Source organism: Nyctereutes procyonoides, unplaced genomic scaffold (assembly GCF_905146905.1).
Source record: "Nyctereutes procyonoides isolate TBG_1078 unplaced genomic scaffold, NYPRO_anot_genome, whole genome shotgun sequence".
In the NCBI taxonomy this organism is placed as follows: domain Eukaryota; kingdom Metazoa; phylum Chordata; class Mammalia; order Carnivora; family Canidae; genus Nyctereutes; species Nyctereutes procyonoides.
Window position 1 is genome coordinate 3,357,825 of NW_026575051.1, and position 17,773 is coordinate 3,375,597.

General features: G+C 56.3%; 1 protein-coding gene across 3 annotated transcripts in view; it reads right to left on the minus strand.

The window, feature by feature from the left end:
* Positions 1-17,773, minus strand: part of GRM4 (glutamate metabotropic receptor 4) — a 171,905-nt gene that overhangs the window by 29,448 nt on the left and 124,684 nt on the right. For all 3 annotated transcript variants that reach the window (XM_055329527.1, XM_055329525.1, XM_055329526.1), the window contains 2 exons: positions 4,075-4,210; positions 1,109-1,263 (listed from right to left, as the gene is read on the minus strand). In XM_055329527.1, the coding sequence (XP_055185502.1) occupies positions 1,109-1,263; positions 4,075-4,210 (291 nt within the window). The remainder of the gene's footprint in view (positions 1-1,108; positions 1,264-4,074; positions 4,211-17,773) is intronic.

The following is a 17,773-nucleotide window of genomic DNA, read 5'->3' on the forward strand; positions in this document are numbered from 1 at the left end:
TATGAGAACCAATGCTCAAAGTCTTCTCTAGTATCATAGGGAGAAGGGACTTGCCAGACAAGTTCTGGGTTCCAATCCCAGCTATGCCACTTAATAACCATCATATGTCACTTCATCTCTCTGAGCCTTAATATATTCACTTACTAAACGTGTATAAAAGTGTCCTGTGGGGTCGCTGGAAAGAGTAAATGAGATGTCTCTCAACAGCCATAGTCACTACTGTTTTGTGTTTACCATGGCTCGAGGCTGAGAGGGATAATGTGGAAACTTCTGTGGCCTGTGTCCCCTCTAGCTCAGGGTAAAGAACACGCTGCCCTGTGACCTTGAGCAAATGCCTCCCGTGCTCAGGCCTCCATCTCTTGGAAAGCTCAGTAGAGACGGATGTCTGCAGGCCTTCCCAGCAATATCAATGCTGGCTTCTATTTACCGAAGCAAGAGCAGGGGAGAAGGCCCTGGGAGCCTGCCTCCCCTGTGGTGAGAACAGTGAGGTCCCTGCCAGACTGGGCCACTAATGGGAACGTCACGCCTCACTCACAGAGAGGTTCCAGTCAGAGCAGGTTGTTCCTACCCAGGGTGATTGTGGGTTCTGCCCCGAGAGGAAGGGATGCCGGACAGGACAGGCCCAAGCCCGACAGCACCCAGGGCCTGGATCTGGCAGGCCCTGCAGGGAGAACCTGCCTCCACCCCCACCCCAGCACAGCATCTTCCTCTTGTCTCCTGCTCCCAGGCCCTTTTGACAGAGGACTGGCCCCAGGCAGGGAGAGGGCCTTGGCTCTCTGTCTCAGATGGGAGAAGGGATGGAGGTACGTGGGGATGAAGGGAAGTCCCTCATAAATAACCTTCCTGTATGTGCCACGCATCTCCACACCCAAAAATATCTGAGAAGGAGGAAGAAAGCTTCTGAATCTGGATTTGAATCCTGCTGGGTTGAGTGTAGCCAGAAAGGCCACCCAGCCTAGACCATCAGCACCAAGGGGGTGTGGACCAAGGAAGAGGAAGGACAGGATGTGGGAAAATGAGGAATGGAGCAGGGGGACCGTAAGAAGGGACAGCTGGGGAGGATGGTGGCAGCAGTCAAGAGTGGTGGGCGTGCCCTGCCCAGTCCTACCTCGCACAGACATCCTCTTGGGGAGGATAGTGACTGCACCCTCAGCCACCTCCTCCAGGTGCAGCACCGGTGTGCTCTTAGAGCCCCAGCTGTCCGAGCCCATCCAGAAGAAGTGGCCTGTCTGGTTGGCCTTCCGTGCCGCCTCTAGCACACGCCTGTGGGAACACACACCAGCCCAGCCCAGCCGTGTCTGCCCATGCCACGACCCCACCCCAGCCACACCTGCTCAGGGGCCGTTGGCTGACCCTCCCCACCCCAGGCACACACACATCCCCCTCATAGCCCATGTCTGTTCCACCAGGCCCATGCTTCCACCTGCATCTGGCCCACACCCTCCTCTGGCCCAGGGTGCTCCCCCAGACCCACTTCTGCCCCTAGGGCCACATCTGTCCTACAAAGACAAACCCATTTCCCTAGGTCCGTGCATGCCCCATATCTGACTTGCGCCCCCGGCACCACATCTGCCCTGTCTGTGTCCTCTCAGGCTCATGCCACTCTGGTCCTAATCCCACAGCCACATCTCTTGGTTCATTTTCACATCTATATGCCTGCACATGTGTACATACACACGCACGTGTGCAAACATACACACACTCCTCTACATGGTTACCCCTCTGCACCTGCTGCTCCCCTGCCAGCAGAGCCCTCTCCAGCCCACCCCCTTCTGTGCCAAAAGCCTGGGCCTCCAAAGGGCTGCTTCCCAGACCCTCCTGGGTAGATGAAAGGGTGAGAGACAACCAGGTGCTCACCTCACCCCGTCCACAGTCCTACTGTGACAGTGGTTGTAATCAAATCAAATCGGGGACCCTAGAGCCCAGCACAGGGCTGTACCCACAGGAGGCACTCTGGAGGAGAAAACCTGCGAGAACTCCCCCAACCCAGCTCTGGGGAAGCTCACAGTGAGGGAAAGGCTGTGATACTAGGAACTGGGACAGGGCCCCCAGGGCTTGGGAGGGGCTGCGGATCCTGGGAGCCTGTGCAGGAGGCAGCCGCTGGGGCTGCGGGAGAAACTAAACTCGAGAAACTAAACTCGCTAGCAGGCCCCAGAGCCCACGCCTTCCCTCCTCCAGCAGCTCTCGACTCTCCAAGTCCCCAAACCCCAAACCTGTTGCAGCCACCCTCCCCAGGGCACATTAATGTGGGGGTGAGGGGGAGCTGTTCCCAGAAGCCATGCCCACAGCCTATTAGTACCCACTAGCATCAGGCCAGCCAGAGATGACCAGAGCTCCCAGGCCTTCCTCCCTGCAAAGTCACCTAGGTTTATTTTTACTTCTGTTTGCTTCTGAAAATGCATGTGGATTTCCCGAAATGCCTCTGCCCCCCCCCTCCCTGCGGCATTCCCTCTGGAGTCAGCCCCTCCCCTAGGTACCTCGGCTCTGGGAGGCATGGCCCAGCACCCTCATCTTCCCTTCCCAGCACATGGGTCCATCTGAGCTAAGCAGGAGGCCCGGAGCAGGGTGCACCTCTGGGTGGGGTATGGGTTCTGAGTCCTGGGCTTTGGGGTGGGGGTAAAGATAGGAGTGCAGGGACCAGTAACTGAAGGAGAAGGACTTCTGAAGGGAACCTCCTCCTCCAGGAGCTGGTGACGTGTGGATAATAGGAATGTCCCGATGGCAGAATTTAGGGGGCCTGTAGGCCTTGAGGGGGTCAGGAGCAGCCCCAGGCTCCACAGCCTCTGACTCCTCCCTCCCAGCCTTGGGCTGCCTGAGACGCTGCCCTTAAAGCTGGTCTCTTTGGCGTTTGTGGCCTTAATGATCTTCCAGAACTTCCCCCTCCATCCCTGCAGGGACCTGGCAATGTCTCCTGGGGGAAATCTGTCCAGGATGGGGTCTTCACCAAGTGGGGAAAGGGCTGGAAAGAATAGGACCCAGATGGACACTGGTTAGTAACAGGGAGGGAAGCACAGGGGGGCAAAGGCAGACAGGCAGCCCTGGCGGAGCAGGAGGGCAGGGGAGGCTGAGGGCACAGCAGGCTATAACACGTCAGGCCAGCCAACTGAGGGGGGAGGCCTGGGAAGGATCACATCTACTGACTCATCCTCCCCCGCAAATGTGGGGGCCTGCCTCCCCCATCAGACTCTAGCAGGGCTGTGTCTCCCCTGAGCCTGGGGCTTCCTGAGCTCAGAGCTTGCATCTCTCCCCTTGGCCAGGACAATCACAGAGGCCTGGCACATCTTGGCCCTGACATCAGTCTGAGAGGTAGTAGCAGGGAAAAGGCAAGGCAGGAAGAAGGGAAGTAGGTTAAGATGGGTGCTTTGATGTGCACCAGACTCGGGACCATAAGAGATGGGCTGGCCCAGCACTGCATTACATGGTCCTGGCACCCTAAAGTCCACCTGTTTCCTCAGCAGATGCAGAGACTGAGGCCAGGGAGGGGACGACACCGCCCACAGAGAGTGTGCACCAGAGCCAGGACTAAACCCACAGCCCAGGCCTCTTCCCACTACTCCAAGCTTTGCCAAAGAGAGGAGGCAGGGGTTAACAGACCTGGGGGTGGTGGGGACTCCACACACCCCAGGCACTTGCTTGGAGCCTGACTTTAAGCCCTTTAAGCACATTCCTGCATTCAGTTCTCAAATAACACTACCAGGCATGCATCCTTAGCACCTCCCTCCTATTTTTAAAGCAGAAAAGAGGCACAGAGAGGTTGAGAAACTTGCCTCAGGTCACACAGCTAGGAGGAGGGAGAGTAGGATTAGACCTAGTTCTTTGGCTGAAAGTCCAGGGCCTTAGCTCCTTTGTTAAAGTACCTGCTTACCATCCCCAGCTGATAGAATGGATGCGGGGGGGAAATAGGGAGGGGGGATAAGAGTGCCCATTAGCAGTAGCCTGTGCCCCAGCTGTCTCCCACCCCACCCCTCCAGATCCTTCAGTGCAGTCAGGCTTGTCTAGGAAGGTCTCCAGCGGGACCCAGGGCTCTCCCCGTGACTGGCTCCCAACCCTCACCCCGCTGCCGCCTGCTCTCACCTGATGTCATCCTCATTGGCAAAGATGATGACCGCCCTGGCGTTTGAGGTCTCCAGGAGGCGACGGATGATCTTGTCAAACTCCCCAGGCTTGGGTTCCCGCGGTATCTTCACTGACTGCGCGATGCACACGCCCCCTGTGGGAAGGGCGCCAGTCAGCCTGGGGCAGGGGGCAGCACAGTCTCTCCCCGCTTCACCCTACACCCTCCAATACATACTCCCTCCAGGAGACAGAGGCCAGGGCTGCCCATGGCCCCCCCAGCCAGACTTCTAGCTCACAGGTCCTGATCTGTGCACAGGCACAGGCTGTGCAGTCAGAACTGCCACAGTACAAATTTTGGTTCCACCACTCACCAGCTGGATGGCCCTGGGCGTGTCACTTCAGTTCTCTGTGCCTCAGTTCCCCAGCCTGTAAAGCAGGCTGGTAGCGAGAGGCAATACAGCATCATGTTTAGGAGCTAGACTGCCTGGGTTTCAATCTCAGCTCTGCTGCTTACTGCAGTGTGACCTCAGGGTGGTGACTAAACGTCTCTGTGCCTCAAATACATCATCTATAAAGTGATGACACTACTACTTACTTCACAGGGTTGTTACCAAGCTAAGTGAGTTAGTGCACATAAATACAATAATACCTGGCACATAGGGAGTACTTAGTAATGGTGGTTATTTTCACTGAAACCATCTCATAAGGTTTTTTTGGAGGACTAAATCTGAGAAGAGAGCAAGTTGCCCACCCTGGGCTATCAGATCACCACGCATCCACATCCATGTCATGTGCACCTCCCAGGGCTCTTGTCCCCAGGTCATGTGCTCATCAAAAGGTCCCTTGATGAGACCGCTGTGCATGGCTGCTGACTTATACCTGTGCATCTGAGGCCTATCCCTCCAGGTCTTCCTACCCTTTCCAGGCTCTTCAGCAGGTAGGCTCCCCAGCTCCCCCTCTATGCCCTGACCCCCACAGGGTGCCTTGATGCCTCTCCCCTCATTCCCAGTTCAAGAACTCACAGGAAAGCCATTCTAATGTGTGTGCTTCAGGTGGAGTGACCAGAGGAGCTCTGAATGGGTCAGGGGGTTTGGGAGCCCTCCTGTCTCTCCTCCGTTGGCCCACTGCCTGCCTGGCTGGATCCTGGAGGAGGGGCCAGGGGCCGGAGCCTGACTATCTCTTTAGCTGTCTGCCTACAAGAAGCCCAACCCCCACGTCTGCAGAAGCATCCAGGAGGCAGAGTCAATACATCCAAGGCCAGATTCACATCCAGGCTGCAAGGCTCACAGAAACCCTGGGAGCACTTCAGACTTCACCCAGCCAGTTCCTAGCCTTAGACACGTCTCCAGTGTTGGCAGGGGACAGATGTCATTCGTGCATTGAAATCCCACCTGACCTCCTGGTACAAAAGCACCTATGGATCACTGTTGCTGTTATTAACAGCATTTGACAGATGAGGACGCTAGACAGGAGGAGAAGCTTGCCCAAAGTCACACAGTCCCCTGCCCCTACTGAGATACAGAGCAGGGAGCCTCCAGGGGCTGGGAACACCAGGGTCCCTGGTGGCAGAGTCAGAGCTCAACTGATGGAAGAGCATGGGGGATTATTCTTAAGGAAGCAGATCTTTTATCTAAGACTGTCAGCCCCTCTGGGTCCTACTCAAGGGTCACAGCCCAGCTCCACCCCAAACAGGATCCCCTGGGGACCCAGCAATGCCTCAAACCATCTACTGGCTGGGCACCTGGCTGCTACCCACGCTGGAGCCACTTGACACTTCTGCACAGACTCCATGTGCCTGTGTGGGGCCCACCCACCAGCCCCACCAGAAGTGCCAACAATACCCAGCTCCACTCCAGAAGGAGCCTCTAGGGGCGCCTGGGTGGCTCAGTGGGTTAAGCATCTGCCTTCAGCTCAAGTCATGATCCCAGAGTCCTGGGATGGAGTCCTGCATCAGGCTTCCTGCTCAGTGAGGAGTCTGCTTCTCCCTCTCCTGCTCCCCCTGCTTGTGAGCTCGCTCTCTCTCTCTCTCTCTCTCTCTCTCTCGTAAATAAACAAAAATCTTTAAAAAAAAAAAAAAAAAAGGAGCCTCTACCCTTGGAACAGAGGTGGCAATCAGGGAAGGCTGCCCAAAGGTGATGACCCTGAGCTGAGTCTGAAGGAGGAGGCATAAGCAGCCAGATATGAGGCATTCTGGAGAGGAACAAGGTACACTCACTAGAAGGAGGGTTGCTCTGTGCCAGGCACCTGCCAGGCCTGGGGCCACACGACACATGCACACTCTCACATCCCTGTCCCCAGGAAGTAGACCCCACCCTGGTTCTCCACAGCAGGGAAAGCAGCCATGGTGCTCTGCCCTCGCCCCTGACTAGAACCCACCTCCCTTACTTTCTGCCTCTTTCAGGCAGGCCAAGCTCCTCAGGTCTCTCCTAAGGCACCAAAGAAATCCCAAGCACCAGAGAAGACCATGGTCACCAGGAGCTCATGGGGAAGGAGGGAGGGTCCTTGGGCAGGACTGGTCCCTCCAGACCCAGGTCCCACAGAGAGCGCCAAAGGGAGCCAGTCTGCTGCCCACAGCACTGGCCACGTGCTAATGGCAGCTGGGCAGGCACTCAGCTCCCAACTAAAGCCTCCATATGGTTCCTTTCCAGTTAGAAAGTGGGCCAATTGTGACATTTCCCTCCCATCTGGAGAGACAGATGGACAAGGGGAGGCGGCTGGACAGGGGGTAAGGGTGAGCCACCTGGCTCCAGGAGGGAGGAGGGGGGCCAGGGGCATAAGGAAATAGGAGTTAATTGTCTTCAAATGGGGAGAAACTCTCAGAAAAGGGGTATTTCTGGGCCACGCCCCCCCCAGGAGGATTCACGGGATGGTCCCACCTGACAGCCCAGGGCCTATCTTGCATGTTTCATTTCTCTGGTGGAAGAATTAAATGTCCACCACTCCATCAGCTAGAATGAGAGTGAGCCACAGGCTACCTGAGATGGGAGGATGGTCCAAGCAGGATACTCTTACAACCACAAGAGAGGGAGGCAGTTGGAGGCGGCGGAGGGGGGGGGGTGTTCTACAAAGCTCAAAAATACCAGTGAACATTTATGAAGCATCTAGTGTGCATTGACTATTACTCTGCAAATTTTACATATGGATTCATTCATGTGGGGTGTCATCGGCACATCTCTAATTTCTAGATGAAGAAACTGAGGCACAGAGAAGTTAAAGGGGCTTCCCAAGGTCACATAGATAGTCAGGGGGAGGGGGAGGGTTTAAACACAGGCCATCTGGCTCCCCCATTGTGTCATGGCTCAGGCCATGTGGGGAAGGGGCTGGTGTACAAGGTCAAGGGAACACCTGCAGCCCGTACGCATGGGCATGTCTGGGCACACTGCCCGTTCTGGAGTAAGAGCCCACTGGCGTCACTGCCCCGGGGCGAAAAGCCAAGTACCCACAGGGTCCCTTTGCATTGCTGCCCAAATGTCAGCACGGCTGCTCCAGGGACCCCAGGATGGGGATTAAGCAACTGGCTCACCGGGGGCTGTGCCGGTGTGACACAAGCTCCCAGCAGTGAGTGGCACGGCATCTATCTCAGCTGCCCTCCTGGCCCCTTGCTGCAGCCAGAGAGGACCGGAGTAGCCCCAGAGGGACCAGCATTTGCTGAAGCATCCACTCCAAGCCTGGCACGCAGTGAGGCCTCACACCCCCCAGGGCAGGTGCTAGTAGTCCCATCTTACAGATGAGGGCTGAGGCTCAGAGGTGTTAGGCAGCCTGACGGAGGTCACACAGCCCGGAAGTAGGAATGCAATCCGGGTCTGTGTCCAGACCCTCTCTCAGGCAGAGAAAGAAAAGGCCTGGGCCACTGGGTCTCTGTTGAGCTCTGCTTCCCGCAGCCCCTCCCCACCCCTGGAAAGACCCCAATCACATGCCAAACCCGCCAGCCCTCTTGCCTGCTATCCTGTAGCTGTAGCTCCATCACCATCGCCGTGGGGACCATGGCTAACACACCCCTGGGACCCCCTCTTCAACCCTCTCTACCAGGGAGGGAGTTCTCCTCACCCTACTCCTTTCCCCCATGGCCTCCCTCATTGGATAAAATACAAACCCATGAGTCCATACGGACAGTAAACAGAATTGAATTAAACCTAAGTAGCAAGAAACAAGCCCACTCCCTATCTCTGCTCAGAGGTTGAAACCTTCTACGTCTCCCAGACTCCAGGCATAGGATCATAAGAAAGCAGGGAGCATGGAGGAGTCTGGAGTCCCTCCTAAGCACCCCCTTGGCCAGCCCCTCACTCTACACCCCAGCCTCCCAGGCCCTGGGTGAGCACCCAGCTGCCAGCTACAAGCTCTGCTGCCCACCAAGTCAGTGCATCCACTCACAGGGCCACGGGCACGAAGCCATGACCGCTTGCCAAGCACATCTGAGCACTTGGGAGCGCAGGGACCTCACAGACCTCCTGGCCCAGGCTGGACAGGGAGCAAGGAGGACGAGGCCAGAGAGGAGGAGTGCTTTCCCCAGGGGCACACGGCAGTTGGGGGAGAGCCCACCTCCAGATGAGGCTCTCGCCACTGCACCAGGGGGTTTAAAATCCAGGCCAGCCCTCTGTGGCTTCCCGCCGGCTTTGTCACAGAATAAGCAGAGCCGCCCCAACTAAACCCAGTGACTGTTGGGACATCCCCTTACCTCTCTGGGACCCCTCCCACCCCCGCCCTCCCTCAGCTGTGCAGTGAGTGCCCCCACGTACCCCCAGCTGTGGCAGCCCAGAGCCTGCCCTCTCTCCACACCTTCCCCTCCCACTGGTCAAAACTGACCCATCCTTGGTCCCCTCAAGGCCCTGCCTCTGCTCCCAGAAAGCTGGGAGAGTGGCCACTGAACACTTTGGAGACTACATAGAGACATTCAGTAAAGTGGGGTGTGCTGATCGCCTATAAGCTGGCACGCCCCTTTCTACATTCCTCCCACAGGAGCCCCACGCAGCCATGCACTGCAGCACCGTTTGCAAAAGCAGACTATCGGAAATGACCTAAATACTTTACAACAGAACGGATAAACTGTGGTGTTTGTACAGTGGAAAGAAAATAGCTCTCACAACAGTACCAGCACAACCGAATCCTGAGAACAGGAAGTTGATCAAAAAGGCAAATTGCTACATGATGTGTCCCGTCTATGAGGAGCTTAAAGATCACATATAATAAGACTTAGTGTATAGGGAGACACACATCCATATGAACAAAAGCTGCAGGAAGGCAGGAGCTTCTGTCCGTTGCACTCATCGCAACCTCCCCGGAGCCTAGAACAGTGCCCAGCACATAGTAGGTGCTCAATAAAAGTATGCTGAATGACTTCCTTCTACCACCTTCAGAGTTGTGGTTACCTCAAGAGAGGAAAGCAAAAGAACAAGACTGAGAAGAGCTCCATGGGGGGTGGGGGCAGGGAGGATTGGCTTCTAGACAATCCATGTTCCATGTTTTATTTCTTTAAGCAATAATCAGAAGCAAATATGGCAAAATGTAAATGCTTAGTAAATGTGGACCACAGAATCCAAATCGGACAAAACTTTCAGACACAAGGCGCAATGATGGTATGCTCGTCCTCATGTGGTTTGTGCTGCCCGATGGAGAACACAACGGGACACACCCCAGCCTTTCCTTTCCATCTGTGGAATGGAGCCCCTCAGCCGCTCCCAGCCCAGTGGCATCCACAGGGCACTGGAGGGCGGGGAGTGGGGAGCCTGCCAGAGACCGCCCTTCTCCCACCAGCCTTCTGGCTCCTGAAATCCTATCTGCCCCTGAGGACAGGCTATTAGCCCTCCCCTGTGCCTCCCCCAGGCTCTAGACACCTGCCCTGACTTGAATGTGACATAGAGACTCCACTAGCAAAACTTGATACTGGCTTCCTGTTGTATTTTGTGGTCTCTGAGCCCCTTCTATTTGCGGTCTGATGACCTTTCCCGGTGTTCTCCAGGTCCAGCCAATGTATCTGTGTCAGTGTCTGCCTCCAACTGCACTCCCCAAGGGCAAGGCCGGGTCCGTGCGTTCGTGTGTTCCTTCATTCATGCATGCTTTCATCCAAGAGCGCCCTGCTCAGTTCCCAGCACAATCAGATGCTGAGAAATGATAACAAGCGAGATCCCTACCTTGGAGCTCATGGTCTAGTTGGGAAAAGCAAGACCAGGAAAGAGAGCAATCAGCCGGAGGAGAAGTACAAGGGGACACCCTCTGGGCTGGCAGGAGTAGACAGTGGCAGGGGATGGCCCCTGGGTGCCAGGCCCACCGCATGCTTCTCTGCACTTCTCCACGCATCCACCAACACACCCTGCCCACTGCTACTTTCCCTTCATGGATTCAACAAATGTTTACCGAGCTTGTCTGGTGCCTGGCAAGTTTTAGATGCTAGGGCGCAGCCGTGAGGACGGGGCCCCTGCCCTCACACAACCTGCTCACGGTGGCAGAAAACCTCTTGGAGGCGGGGCAGAGGAGGAAACCAGCAGGGTGATGGGGGGCAGGGGTGGGGGCTGCATCCCCTCATTCCACCCCGTTGGGTCCCAGAGGACAAGGAGGGTCAGGCCCGGCTGTGTAGCTTAAGAGGCAGAGGCAAATTTGAGTCTGCTCTGACTTTTCCCTTGGAGCTGCTGCCTTGCCCTAGAGCCAGGAACTGAAAACACTTTAGACTTGTAAATCCCACCCTCAAGTGAGAGCTCGCTGCTAAAATGACCTGGTTTCTCTGTCCCCCAGTGCCTGGGATTGTCAGCATCTGGCTCCCTCCATCAGCACGGGTGATCCAGGGAGTTTGAGCACAGGGACACAGAAACCGCCAGGCAAGAAGGGACACCCCGGGGGAGCCAGTCAGCCAGCCTTCCTACCTGGAGGGCTCTCCTTCGTGCCCCAGGGGACTCAGGTTTACACACACTGCACCTGTGTCCAGCTTCCTCATCCTCCCCACACCTCCCTGCCCCCCACCAGATGGCTCTTCCCATTCCACCAGTCTAAAGAAGCCCTCCCCACCATCCTGCCACCTGCCCCCAGGGAACCTCCAGGTCCCCTGCCTTTGCAGCACCCCACTTGAGGTGGCCTTCCACCAGAGCAGCCTGCTTTCACCCAAGTCCACCCCCCCATGTTGGGGGCAGTCAGGCGACCCGGGCTCTCTCCTTCCTCCCCAGAGGTCTCACCCTCCAGGCTTGGGCATCTGTCTCTCCGTCCTATTCTCATTCTCTCACTCACCAGGAGACCTACCCTTGCCAGGCCCTGAGTAAGGAGCTAAGTGGCCAGCACACAGGCAGCAGGATGGGCCCCGTTGGGCAGAGAGGCCAGGACAGGGCGCCGCATCCATGGCTCCCCAGGGGACTCCACGTCCACCCCGTCTTTCCCCAGCTCCCAGGGCCCTAGGGTCACACTCTTCTACCCAGGCTGTTCAACTGGCCTGAATAGCACCCTGGGTGCTAGGCTCTAGACTAGGGAGGAGAAATTTCCCTACGGTGGAAGCATGCAGGTGGCCCAGGAAGGCCTGTTCCCTCACAGCACAGGTGAGCAGCTGTAGACCAGCACAGACACAGGCTCCTCTCCTCTTTTTCTTTTCTTGCTTTTTTCTTTTTTTGGTCCTTTTAAATTTAAAAAGGGAGAAAAACAATAAAAAGACAAATCCTGGGAAATCAAGTGGAAAAATCTACATTACAGCAAAATGTGAAGGCAGCAAATTGCAACATAGAAAGGTGGGGGGAGTTACACAACCCAAGGGGGGTCCCAGGTTCCTATAGGTTCCCAGCAGAGGGGGAGGTGGGAGGAAGGCATGAGGCAGGCTAGGAGTTACCGTGGACCATATGGCACCACACACAAACACATAACGCACACGCATGGGCACACACACATATGCACAAGCACGCACACTCAGCCCTGCCTCCCACTCCAAAAGCCAGGTCCTCTTCCCAAATCCGCTTTCAGGAGAGGGACCCACTCAGGGGGTCAGTGACTAATCCAGTGCAACTTTTGTTTTCAGGCAGCAGAGCTGTGGCTGGAGGGTGTTTTGAGGTCAGGAAGATGCCAGGCCCTGAGAGACTGCCCCTGATGCCTGGCTGTTCCAAGGTGAGGAGGGCTGTGGGAGCAAGTGAGAGGTAGGCCTGGACTCTAACCAACCCTGGCTCCTGCTGGGTCTGGGACTCCCCAGGGGGCTTAAGGCCTCTGGTTGGGGGGAGGGTGGCCATTCAGGACTGGTTCACGGCCACTGTCCCTTTCTGCTCCTGCTCCCAGACCTACTCCCCACTACTCTCCACCTGACATAGCTCCCTGCCTACAACCCCCAGTGACTCTGTGCGTGCATGCACGTGAATGTGAGACAGAGATGGAGACAGGGACAGGGATTCGAGGTCCACCCCTCCTCCTCAGGTCTCTAACATCCAGCCTTACCCGGGCCCCTACAAGGATCTGCTATCCAACCACATCTGCTGCCTCCACAGGCCTTCGCAGAGGTTGCTCCCTCTGCCAGGCCCCCACCTGGTGCTGCAGGGACCCTCTGCAGCCTTCCCTCCCTGCACCTTGGATATATCCTTCGTGTCTGTAGCTCTGCTCAGAGCCTCAAGGGGCCCAGGCCTCGTGCTGTACCTGCTCGAGAGATAGGCACTGATTCATGCTTGCTGCATGAATGAGCCACTGCATAGCTAACTGAGGGGGACGGGAGGGACAGAGGGGCAGGGGCAGCTAGCAGGGAGTAGGGGCAGAGTCTCTGCAGGAATCCAGAGTGGGGACCCACACCTGCTCAAATCCTTCTGCCTCCTCTGGGAGCTCCCTGACCCCTGCACCTGTGACCTCCCCTTTGAGTTGCCACCCAGTCATGCTGAGTGCCCAGACATTTGTATGCCAGGCACTGGGCACCCACTTTGTGCCTCGCACCTCGTCCATGCCAGACTCTGGGCTCCAGAGATAATCCATTCACAGCATCTGCCCTTGCAGGATGCACTTGTGAGCTCTGCGCACATGCATGGGCTGGGCATCACACACACCTGGACATCTTCCTCAGTCTTGCCTTGCTTGGAGATTTTACTTCTCCAACTAGATGCAAATTCCTTGCTGTGAGCACTTAGGAAAAACAAGAACAAGTGAGGGGGCACCTGGCTGGCTCAGTCAGTGGAACATGCAGTTCTTGATCTTGAAGTTGTGAGTTCAAGTCCCACGTTGGGGATAGAATTTACTTAAAAAAAAAAAAACAAGAAGTGAAGAAAAGTGTAAGAGAACCATACAAACTGGCAGGTCCTCAGAGTCTGAAGATAGCAGGTCCAGTAGAAAAGCATGAAGTAGAATATTCACCCTCCCTGCATGACCAGGGTGACTCTACCCCTAGGGAAGAAGTGGGCCAACTGTGAGAGATTTGGCTGGAGCCAAGAAGACTCAGGTACCAAGGGACAATGAAGAGAAGACAGTCCCCCAGCTTCCTGTCCAGGTGCCTCCCTAACACATGCCCCCAAAGGTCTGTGCCAAGCATGAATACTGCACCTGCATTCGGCTACCCACCCCCCGCCCCTCCAACTCAAGAAAGAGCATGCTAGCTGCACAGCTTACTGGCTGTGTGGCTTTGAACAAGTCACCTAGCCTCTCTGAGCAAAAGACCTTCCAACTACAAAATGGGAAAGGACTGGGACACCTGGGTGGCTCATTGGTTGAGCATCTGCCTTTGGCCCAGGGCATGATCCTGGAGTCCTGGGATCTTGTCCCACATCGGGCTCCCTGCATGGAGCCTGCTTCTCTCTCTGCCTCTATCTCTGCGCCTGTCTCTGTGTCTCTCATGAATAAATAAGTAAACTCTTTTTTAAAATGGGAAAGGACTTAAAGAAACTGCACCTGGTGGAGTTGCAGTGAGGGTCAAAGGCAGTGGTGCCTGTAAAGACCTGGGTCTGCCTCCTGGGGCCAATGCCTTTGGGGACAGGTGAAGACAGTGGGGGTAGGAGCTGCTCACACAGGAGGGCGGGAGCTGGGAAGACAGAGAACTCATTCCCCAGGCCAAATCAGGACCCAGGGCTGCTGAGGTGTGCTCTGGGGGACCAGGGACACCATGATAAACCAGGACCTGGTCCCGGAAACAAATGCTGGCAAAACATACACGTTTCCCTTCCTGAATAATCTCAGCACCTAGCATCACTCCCAGCCGCACCCCAATACACACATACACACACACGTGCACACAGGCAACACACCCCTTTACAAGTCACATACCCCAACCTCACACCACCTTAGGGCCATGGACCCACACGAGGCCAAACCCAGCCCCACCCCATCACCGGCACGAACCTGATGACGGCCTGTGCAGAGGACAGGCACATGGCCACACTCAGGCACCAACGCACAGTCCCACTCACACAACCAACAGCCACACAAGCTCATGTGGTGACTGCAAGGCCTCACATGACCACTCGCCGCACCCGGCCTCCCTCAGTCACTCAGCCACAGAGCTGGGTACACCAGCACACTCGTGTGTCCACTCCTCCTTGAAGCTTCCATACCAGCAGGACCACACCTGGGCACCATTCATACCTCCCCTGCACTGCTGCCTCCGAGGCGGGCCTGGCTGGGGAGTGCCAGGGGGGTGGGTTAGTGACCTGATGGCGGGGTATGACACCCCTGTCTTCCAACAACTATTTACCAAGCAGCTTCGGTGGCTTCTCCGTCAAGGCAAACCCTGTCTTCCTGCTGAAATCCTGTCCCTCTGCCTCCGCTCCAGCCCAGCCCTGCCCCTGTGGAGAACCAGGCTGGCTCTGGGAGTGCAGGGGACACAGATCCAGAGCCCTGGCCTGGTGTGACGTAGGAGGCTGAGTATGGGCACAAAAGGGCCCATGTCCCACTTCAACCACTGGGTTGCTTTGTGGTAAAAGCTACTTTGCCCAAGCTCTCCGAACATCCATTTCTGCATCTGTGATGGAAAGACATTACCCCCACCCCCAGAAACACGAGGTTGTCGTGAAGATGGACGGGATCCCCCGTGGACATATCTGGCCTCCAGGGCAATACTTAGGGGAGGGGGAGAGGGCAGGTTAGGGGAGACTTGTCAGGGCAGCTGTGGGGCTCAGTGCCTTGGAGCTGAGTGCTGCTATCTCCTCCCCAGGAGGCTGCTGGGCAGTGGCAGCCTTGTTCAGAGCTGCATTATTCATGGTGCTCAGCTCTGAGCAGAGGGAAATTTGCTGAGTGATCGACCTAATATCTTAACACAAACCCATTTAGGCAAAACACCTTTGAAGCAAGAAAGGCAGGAAAAAAAACAGAAAAGAAAGCAAAGAGGTTTGGAGGCAGGTAGTGACAAAAGGCTGTTCCTATCTGCCCGCACCCCCAGCACCCCCCCCCACCACAGGATACCCCTGCCCCAACTCAGCCCCCCAACCTCCACTTTCCCTGACTCTCAGGCATCCTTTGGTTGAAGGAATCCCACCCATTTCTCAGATTTGGCTCAGAGAGGAAGGAGTCTGCCTAAGGTTCACACAGCACGTCAGGGGTCAGCCGGACCCAGGTCTGCTGAGTGCTAGCTCAGAATTCTCTGCTAAGGAGCCCTTCACAGAGCAAGACCCCAGAGCTCCAGTGACACCCCTGCTTCCTCAGCCTCTAGCTCCATACCCTCATACAGCAGGACCTCTTTCTCCAGATCAACTCTGATTTTCCCGCCCTCAGCCTCTGCTGGTCCCTCTGCCAGAGATACCCTTCCTGCTCCTCTACCCACCCAATACCCTGGAGGGGCTCATTTTCTCCTCCACTTCCCCCTGGAAACATGCCAGCTCTCTGGCCCAGCTGGAGCTCACCATGCCCACGTGGGCTCTCCCCACACCCTCTCCACTGGCACACGCCATCCTCCTGCTTGTGCCGTGGCCCATCTGCCAATTCTCCTGCCTCAGGGTGCCAGGGCTCCCAGCTCGGCCACCTCTAGGCTGGGTGACTTTGGACAAGTTACTTACCTCTCTGAGCCTTATTTCCCTGTACTACAGTGTGAAGAATAGGTTAATACACATAAGGTGCTCTGAACACAGCCAAGCACACGCGCACTCAGTAAGTGTTTGCTCTTGTAATATTGTCGGGTTTCTCCCATCACCCCATAAGCCCCTTTCAGGCGAGACCATGTCTTTATCCTCCCTAACTCCCCAGTTTCCAGCAGAGTGCCAGGCACACAGGAGGGACTCATCAACATTGGCTGAACTGAGCCTCATTTCCAGCAGCATCCTCCACCTGGCCTCTCCACACCAGACTCCTTGACAGGAGGAGTCAGTGATGGGCTGGTTGCGGGGGTGGTGGGGAGGGGTGTCCCCTGTGTGGGGCAGGGGTGTGAAGATGACCTCTGGCTCGCTCCACCCCCACAGCAGGAACATATGCTCGGATGGGCAGACAGAAGCCAGGGTGAGGGGCCGGCTGCCTGGCCTGCGGTTTGGCCAGGGAGGAACAGGCAGCTGCAGGCCGGGATAAAATATTTAGGAGCCCACATCCCCAGGAAGTGGAAACTGACAAGCAAAATGAAATGTTGAGATGTAATTACCCGGGCAGGCCAAGCATGTCTCCCCGCCGGCGGCGGGCTCAGCACCGCCCCAACTGCCACAAGCAGGCACTGGGTAATGAAGTCCTCCTGGACCCTCTCCCATGCCAGCCCTTGCCCCCTCCTCTTCCGGCCAAGCCAGCAGGAGGGGCAGCAGCAAACAGGGACATGCAGCAAACAGGGCGGGCGGGGAGGGCATGGTCCAGCCCTGGCATAGATCCACCCAAGCAATCCCTTCACCTCCACCGGGCCTCAGCTTCCTCAGCCAGAAAATGGGGCTGCTGAGCCATGCAGAGGGAGGACCAGACAGCGAATGTGCACGTGCTTCATTAACTGGCATGGGCAGAGGACAATGAAAGGACAGCAGTGAGGACAGCAGCAGACACCAGCCTGACCCAGCATGCCACGAGAGGCATTCTTGAGGCGCTAGGCTGCCCAGGACTCAGCAGAAGCTGGTAGAAAAAGGTCTGGGGCTGAGGCCCAGATGTGGGTGGGCCAGTCTGCTGTGCTCACCTCACCCCCAGAAACCCTCCCCAGGCCCTCCCAACATGGTTAGGCCACATCCAGGAGCAGAGAGACAGGCACCTGGACAGGGGCTCCAGGCCTAGATCCTGCTTTGCTCAGACTCTTATCTCTGCCTTAGTGCCCAATCACCCTGCCCAGACTCCTCCTTCCTCAAGTTCAGCACCTGTCCATTCTACTCCTCCAGGAAGCCTTCGTGGGTATCCCCAGGCTCCTTCTCCCTTGGGAGCCTGTAACAATTCCAACATCTCCATCACTGCACTTAGCACAGTGAATGAAAATTATGGGAGATGGCCGCTGTGGGGCCCAGAGCATTCACTGATTCAGCAACCACTTGCTAAGCAGCCCTCCTCCCAGTACCAGGCACTGTCCTCGACACCTTGGCTACAGTTACTAATAGGACAACCAAGAATCCTGCCCTTGTGGAGCTGACAGCCATCTATGGAGTAGACAACAGATGCTGAGGAATGAACGAGCTAATTAATTAAGAGTCAGTCTACCGTCCAGAAGGTCTTGGCCTCAGCTCCGCTCCTGTCTTTCTACTTTCCTCTTCCTGTCCTCTCCCACCCCATCTTCTGTCTCTTCTCTTTCTCTCTCTCTCTCTCTCTCTCTCTCTCTCTCTCACACACACACACACACACACACACACACACACACACACACACTACCCCATTATTCCACAGACCCTCATGTTCATACAGTGCTCACATG